At 44.8% G+C, this 7,760-nt stretch overlaps 1 protein-coding gene across 1 annotated transcript; it reads right to left on the bottom strand.

The window, feature by feature from the left end:
• Positions 1-4,043: 4,043 nt before the first annotated feature.
• Positions 4,044-7,449, bottom strand: Cdrt4 (CMT1A duplicated region transcript 4). Its single transcript, XM_004663070.1, has 2 exons — positions 7,431-7,449; positions 4,044-4,516 (listed from the first exon to the last, which is right to left on the bottom strand). The coding sequence occupies exons 1-2, from the start codon at positions 7,447-7,449 to the stop codon at positions 4,044-4,046; spliced, it is 492 nt and encodes a 163-aa protein (XP_004663127.1).
• Positions 7,450-7,760: the final 311 nt, after the last annotated feature.

Genomic DNA, 7,760 nt, shown 5'->3' with positions numbered 1-7,760 from the left:
CTGTGCTGGTTTGATTCAGGTGTCCCCCTTAAACTTATGTGTTCTGAATGCTAGGTCCCCAGCTGATGGAGACTGGGAAATTAACACCTCCTGGAGGGAGTGCTTTGCTGGGGACGGGCTTACGGGTGTTATAGCCAGTTTCCCCTCACCTGTGTTTGGCACAGTCTCCTGTTGTTATTGTCTACCTGATGTTGGCCAGGAGGTGATGTCCACCCTCTGCTCATGCCATCATTTTCCCCTGCTATCATGGAGCTTCCTCCTCAAATCTGTTAGCCAAAATAAACCTTTTTTCCCACAAGCTACTCTTGGGTGGGTGATTTCTATCAGCAATGCCAACCTAACTGCAACAGTATAATGGTACCAAGGAGTGGGGTTGCTGCTGGACACCTAACTGTGGCTTTGGCCTTTTGGAGCTGGTTTTCAAGAGGAATGTGGAAGGATTTGAAACCTTGGCCTAAGCGATGCTTTGCAGTGCTGTAAGTACAGCTTGATGGACTATTCTGGTCAGAGTTGAAAGACCTGAATGCAGTAAGAACTATGGACTGTGAGGTTTGGCTTATGAGGGTGAGAAAGAGCTTTGCTTGGACTGGGCTAGCAGTTTGTGTGAGAACGTTGCTGTTATGCCCATGTCCTGAGAAGATGTGCAGGGTTGCTTTGCATAGAAATGAACTGGAGTGAGCACAGGAAGAAAAATCTCCAGGTGAACTCTTGCCCATTCAGTTGCAATTGAGAGATTACAACTTTTGAGATTGGGCCAGCTGATCTTCACTGGAGCAACAGGAAGAATGTAGGCTCTTTTGAAGGCCTAATTAGTCAAGGAGTGCCCTGTTCTTCAAAGTGCCTTATTCCCCCCCTGGATTAACAAATTGGCACCCTACCTGGTATTGTGGAGTATAAAACATGCAGGAAAGAGGGTCATTGAGTTTGCAACACGGTCTTGTGTTTTGGAAATGGCCATGAGCAGTGTGAAGCAGGTTTGCTGGTTGCCTGCATGGAGACCCCATGGGGCCATGAGGATGAACCATGGATTGCAGTGGACACCCAGTGGAAATGCCAGGACCATGAGATGGCTGCTAAGGAAAGTTGCCGGCCCCACTGAAGTTTTCAAGGACTGTGAGTAGCCTAGCTGGAGGGGCAGAATTGGAATACCAGAGACTTGTTGCTGGTTAGAATTATCAGACTTGGAGATTTGTTACTGACTAGAGTTATTGGACCTGAAGTTACAGAGTTTGATATTTGCCCTGATTGTTTTAAATCTTGTATTGGTTGAATATTTCTTTGCTATGCCCAATGCCATCTTTTGCAGTGTGAATGTTTATTCTGTACCATTATGGGTTTTTTTAAGGTATTTCTTTTGATGTTATGGCTCAGTTAAAAGACCTTGGATTATGGGGATGTATGAACATCATTGGGATTGATAAAAAAAAAAAAAACAGGGAGGACTTTTAAAGTTGGACTGAATGGGCTGGAGAGATGGCTTAGTGGTTAAGTGCTTGCCTGTGAAGCCTAAGGACCCTGGTTCAAGGGTCGATTCCCCAGGACCCACATTAGCCAGATGCACAAGGGGCCACACGCGTCTGGAGTTCGTTTGTAGTGGCTGGAGGCCCTGGTGGGCCCATTCTCTCTCTCTCTCTCTCTCTCTCTCTCTCTCTCTCTCTCTCTCCCCCTCTTTCTCTCTCTTCTGTCACTCTCAAATAAATAAATAAAAATGAACAAAAAAGTATTTTAAAAAAAGTTGGACTGAATGCATTCCATTTTGCATTATGGATGGTTATCAGTTTATGGAGTCCAGGGACAGAATGCAGTGGTTTGATTCAGGTGTCCCCCATAAACTGAGGTGTTCTGAATGCTAGGTTTCCAGCTGATGGAGATTTGGGAAGTAATGCCTCCTGGAGGGAGTGTATTGATGGGTGTCATAGTCAGTTTCCCCAAGCCAGTGTTTGGCCCACTCTCCTGTTGTTATTGTCCACCTGATATTGGCCAGCAGGTGATGTCCACCCTTTGCTCATGCCATAGTTTTCCCTGCCATCATGGAGCATCCCCTTTGAGCCTGTTAACCAAAATAAACCTCTTTTTCCCACAAGCTGCTCTTGGTTGGGTGATTTCTACCAGCAATGCGAACCTGACTGCAACACCATCTCTCTCGGTAGCCCACCATCCTTCTGCTTCAGCTTCCTGCCACTGTGCCACAGGCCTCAAAATAAAAGTTCTTACTAGAAGGCTGAAGAGATGGCTTAGCAGTTAAGGCACTTACCCACAAAGCCTAAGGACTCATGTTTGATTCTCCAGGTCCCACGTAAGCCAGACACAAGCACACAAGAGCACACATGCACACAAGGGGGTGCACACGTCTGGAGTTTGATTGTAATGGCTGGAGGCCCTGGCATGCCCCTTATCTCCTCTCTCACATTTAAAAAAAAAAAAAAAAAAGCTTGCCTCAAAAAAACTGTTTTTAATTCTCAGAGGAATTTATCAATGGCTTCCTAACACAAACTATAATCACTGTGATTCACTGGAAGACATCTATGTTTTTGCAAAACCTCGTCCTGGCCTGCACTAAAGAACCTAGGAGCTGCTAATTGCTCAACCTGCACAGGAGCCAGGGATGAGTTTTCAAAAGCTATACCCATAAATGACTTCAAATGTTTACAAGGGTACTTGGATGAAGAGAATGCATTGCACAGCAAATTTGGCATTTTCAAATGGTACTTGAATCTATTAGTACATCACATTCTATACAGCTGGGGTGTGGGGGAGCCAGATGGCTAGTAACTTCCTTGCAAATAACAACTTGGGTAAGGTCAGACATGTTCAGCTGATAAACCCCAAACATGAGCCTTTGTACATTGACGTAACCCAGTCCTCCTTTCTGTCTGAAGACAATGCTGACTGCAGGGTCTGAGGCATGGATGGGCCGATTCGAGTTGTTGTCTGACAAGTAACAGCTGGTGTCCAGCAAGAAACTTCTCTCACCATCTCTGCTCCACAAGATCAGAGAAGTACAGGAGCCGGGAAGCTTCCATTTCTCCTGGGGGCACTCCAACCCTGCCATTTTGTAAGGTCCATACCAGGCTCAGATGCCAAGTGATGCCCCAGAAGAGTACTGGGTTAGTTCTGTTTGCAAACCCTGTCTGTATGTTCTCGGCCTCGGGGTGCCGGAGCTGAGAATCCACAGCTACGCTCTTGTCCGTTCAGGGTGCTAGCTCGCAATCGTCTGCACGCCTACAGTGGGGAGAGGAAACTCACTTCTAGATTGCCTTGGGTTTGCCTTCTGTCTCTGTCAGCTTCCCCTAGCCACTCTGTTCATCCGGGCAATGGTTAACTCCATCCAGAAGCACTGGGATCCACTTACTGAGTTTTCTAGCACTCAAAGAGCCAGTCCTTCAGAGGTAGCAGGTACACAGAAACCCCTCCTCAGATGTGGGAGCTGCAGCCCCGCAGGGACTCTCCTCAGGGCTGAGGGCAAAGCACAAGCACGGCAGCACCCCTCGCCCCCTTCCTTAGCCAGTCCGACCTCTGCCTCACGTGCCCCTTCTCCCAGCATCTGACTTCCAGTACATCCAGTATCTTCCTTTTGTAGCTCCAACCATGGTGGGGTTAACTGTTTCCTCCAGTGCCTCCCTCTGTTGAGATCATTGGATTCTTTTTTGTTGTTGCTTTTATCATTTTGCCCTTTTTAAGTTACCTGGGTTGAAGAGTCCAGCAACTAAGCTCGGTTAAAATACCTGGTGGGATTTTAATCTCCAATCAGGACTTCCGCTAAAATACAGTTAAGGCCTTCAGCATCAACAGCAGAAACTAGCACCTGGACTGCCCAACCAGCAGCCCATGGTGTTGGAGGGGAACATACCCACCAGTGGCATCATCTACTTATGCCACAGCCCCCGTTCTGATGTTCTCTCCCCCAACCTTCTCTCCCTCTCCTTTCTCTCTCTCTCTCTCTGTCAACCTCTGCACTAACAGGAGCAAGTTCAAATTTCAAGAACAGGGTGGCGGTGTTGGAGCAGATGGCACTGGACTGTCGTGCGTTCTCAGGATGAAGGCTACAGGAATCCCTTCTGCACGTTGTCATGTTTCTTCTTGTTGGTCTGCAGGGTGGCGTACGGGAGCGTCTTCATGGCAGGAATTCGGGAGAAAACAATCTTGTTATAGTTTGTGGTGGGACTGTCTCTGGATTCTGTTTTTAAGTGTGCGGGTTCTGGGGCAGCAGCAGGGCTCAGGTTGGCGATGGAATAAGTGCCCCACATTGACAGCATGGTCTCCGACAGGGTATCCTTGAGCAGGATCTCGCCCGAGTCCTTGGAGGGCTTTTTCCTTTTCAGCTGCATGAAGTTGCAGAGCTTGCTGGGCCGCTGTGGCCGCTGGCTTCCGTCCACAGCAAATATGCACTCTAGCTCTGGGGTTTTGCTCTTCTCAATGAGTCGTTTTACCATCGGGGAGGTGTGTATGACATAAGCTGACCAAGTGTCATGTTTTTCAAGCAGATCCAGGGGGAGTCCAATGTTTGCTGTGAGTCCTGCCAAACAAAGAGAAATGCAGGAAGCTTAGAAGCACCCACAGACACAATAATTCACTTTATCAAAGAACGCTAGGGGTCTGGTCCTACATTTTGAAGTTTTATCCATAGTGCCCCACCTCAATGGGAATAAAATATATCCAGTGTAAAGTTAGGAGACAGAGTGATAGTCTATAGAATGTATGAATTAAAGAACAGCAGAATGCTACTGAACACTTAAGTTATAAGCAGGCTTGTTTCCAAATATTGAATCAAATTGTTTAATCCCTGCACCCAATTTTTCTCCAATAAAATAACTGTGCCTTTTACTCATCCCTTAATTCACAGGAGATTAATTCTAGGGCCTCTAGCCCTGATTATTTTTCATGATTTCAGATACCCAAAACGTTTAAGTAGGAAGTTCTAGGGATAGATAATTGCTGTTTAAATTGTTATATTATATTGTTTTAATTGTTGTATTTTATTATTAGTTATGTTATTCATCTCTTAGAGAATTTAATTTTTTAATATTTTATTTATTTATTTATTTATTTATTTATTTATTTATTTATTTATTTATGAGAGAAAAAAAGACAAAGAGAAAAAGAGAATGGGCATGCCAGGACCTCTAGCCACTGCATATGAACTCCAGACATATGTGCTCCCTTGTGCATCTGGCTTACATGAACCCAGGTTCTTTGGCTTCACAGGCAAATGCCGTAACTGATAAGCCACTTCCCCAGCCTCCAAGAGAGTTTAATTTTTAATTTAAACTTTACCATAGGTTTGTGTGTCTAGAAAGAATATAATAAATGTAAGGTTTAGAATTCAGTGCTATTTCAGGAATTCATAGGGGTCTTGGAGAACTACTGTATACAATTCTTCCCAGGCTTCCTCAGGGACAACATTCAGGAGCTGGAGCTTGTCTGAGCATATCTGACTGCAAAGCACATGTTCTAGAAAGGGCTCCAACTGTGCAAGAGTTATATATTCCACCATCCAAGACAGATGTGTGGCATGACCTCTCATTAGGAAAAGGTGGGGAATTGGAGAGATGGGTTAATGGTTAAGGCACGCACTTACAAAGCTTGATTGCCCAGGTTCAAACCTCCAGCACCCACGTAAAGCCAGATGCACAAAGTGGTACAAGCATCTGGAGTTGTGTGCCCATTCATATTCTCAATCTCTCTCCTCACAAGTAAATAGTAATTTTTTAAAAATATTTTATTTACTTTTTTGAGAGAAAAAAGACAGAGAGAGGGGGAGGAAGAGATAAGGAGAGAGAGAGAAAGGATGGGCATGCCAGGGCCTCCAGTCACTCTGAATGAACTCCAGACACATCCGCCTCCTCATGCATCCGACTAACATGAGTTCTGGAGAATTGAACCTGGGGTCCTTTGGCTTTGCAGACAAGCACCTTAAAAGCTAAGCCATCTCTCCAGCCCAATAATACTTTTTTTAAAAAATAAAATAACAAATCTATGGAAGCATCAAAATGCAGATTGCTATTCATCCATGGTTGGTCTTGCAGCTTAACTATTCTTATAACCGTGGCAGAGGCAAAACGAGCAGCAACGTGGAAAATCTCCTAAACATGGGTTTTCTCTCTGGAGCATCTCCTAAACATGTGTGTGCTCTCTGGAACATTTCTTGAACTCGTGTATTCTCCGAGCATCTCCCAAACCTGTGTGTTCTCTCTGGAGCATCCCCTAAATGTGAGTGCTCTCTTTGAGCACCTCCCAATCACATGTGTTCTCCCTAAAGCATCGAAAATGTGTATGTTCTCCCTAAGAATCTCCTAAACCTGTGTGTTCTTCCTGAGCATCTCCTAATCATTCCTGTTCTCTCTGCATATCTCCTAAAAGTACGTTCTTCCAGCACAAGAGCAGATGTCTCTCCCTCACACAACTCTTGCTGCCTTCGCCTTTCTTACCCCAGCCCGCTCTCATTTTTTGCATGTGTGTGTGTAGGTGTGTACTATTTATGGTATTATGTGTGCATGTGCTTGTGGTGTATGGACACGTGTGTGCAGGTGCATGAGCCACATGCACATACATGGAGATCAGATGAGAACAACCGTATCGTCCATTGCTCAACCATGTGTTTCCTTGAGACTGTCTCTCATAGATTCTGGGCCTGCCATTTTTGTGAGCCCTGGTAATTGTTTGGTTTCTGCTCCCACAGGACATGGGTGACAGACACGTGTGGCCACCCCCACTTGGGTTTTTGTGGGTGCCAGGGAATCAAACTCAGGCCCCTTTGGGCCCTCATGCTTGTGTCAGAAGTGCTAAGCAATCCAGCCCCTTCTCTAATTTTCATAGCTTTCTTTACATTCCATAATCTTTGTCTCCATAGGATACTGATCTGGTTCCCACTTCCAGATATGGGTTCCTTACACTGAGCAGATCTCTTAGCCAATCAGAAAGCTATTGCTTACCCACTGAGGCTCTGTGTCACTACTGCACTGGTGTGTATATCCTGTCAGGGTGTTTGCTTCTGAGTAGCTGAGAACTCTGGTTGTTCAGACTGTTGTTGGGCTTAGCTTTTGCCTCAGCGGGTAATCAAGTATTTTGACAGAAAGCTGTCTTGATTTGGGGACCTTGTAGGTCTCTGATCAATAGCTCAATGTGCAATCAATCTCTGGTACTGGGAGTTACAGGCCAGAGACAGAAAAAAAATTTCTTTTTTTTTTAAAATGTTTTATTTATTCATTTATTTGAGAGAGACAGAAAATGGGAGAGAAAGAGGGAGAGAATGGTCAAACTTAGATTATAACCGCAGTGATAATCATTCAGCAAAACCAGCATGAACAAGACAAGAACTGGATCCAGCTGGTTAATTCTAAATATACCTTTTTATTTTCACTTAAAAAAAAAGAAACAGAAAAAAATTTCTTTTAAGCTTAGGCTTACTCCCACCCTCTGCAGGGCCCTACTTTTCAGCTGCTCCCCCATTACTCCTTTTGAGGGTTATATCTTTTAGGCTATCTCTAAGGATAAAGGTTTCTATGGTTACCAGTGTATTTTGGATTTAGTTTTGCGTTTGTTTCTCCTCTTTTCCTTTTCCGTTCCCCCAAAACCTTTCATTCCTATTGTCTGGGCCTTGAGTTGTCTATCACGTGTGTCAGCAACTCTAGCAGGTCCAGGTTGGGAACCACAGATAAGTGATACTATGAAGCATTTGTCTTTCTGTGACTGTATGAATTCACTGAGTACGATCTGTTCCAAGTCTGTCCATTTCTCTACAAATTTAATTGTATTGCTTT

This window comes from Jaculus jaculus, chromosome 12 (genome assembly GCF_020740685.1).
Source record: "Jaculus jaculus isolate mJacJac1 chromosome 12, mJacJac1.mat.Y.cur, whole genome shotgun sequence".
Lineage (NCBI taxonomy): Eukaryota > Metazoa > Chordata > Mammalia > Rodentia > Dipodidae > Jaculus > Jaculus jaculus.
The sequence above is the reverse complement of the archived record's forward strand: the minus strand, read 5'-3'. Positions and strand labels throughout refer to the sequence as shown.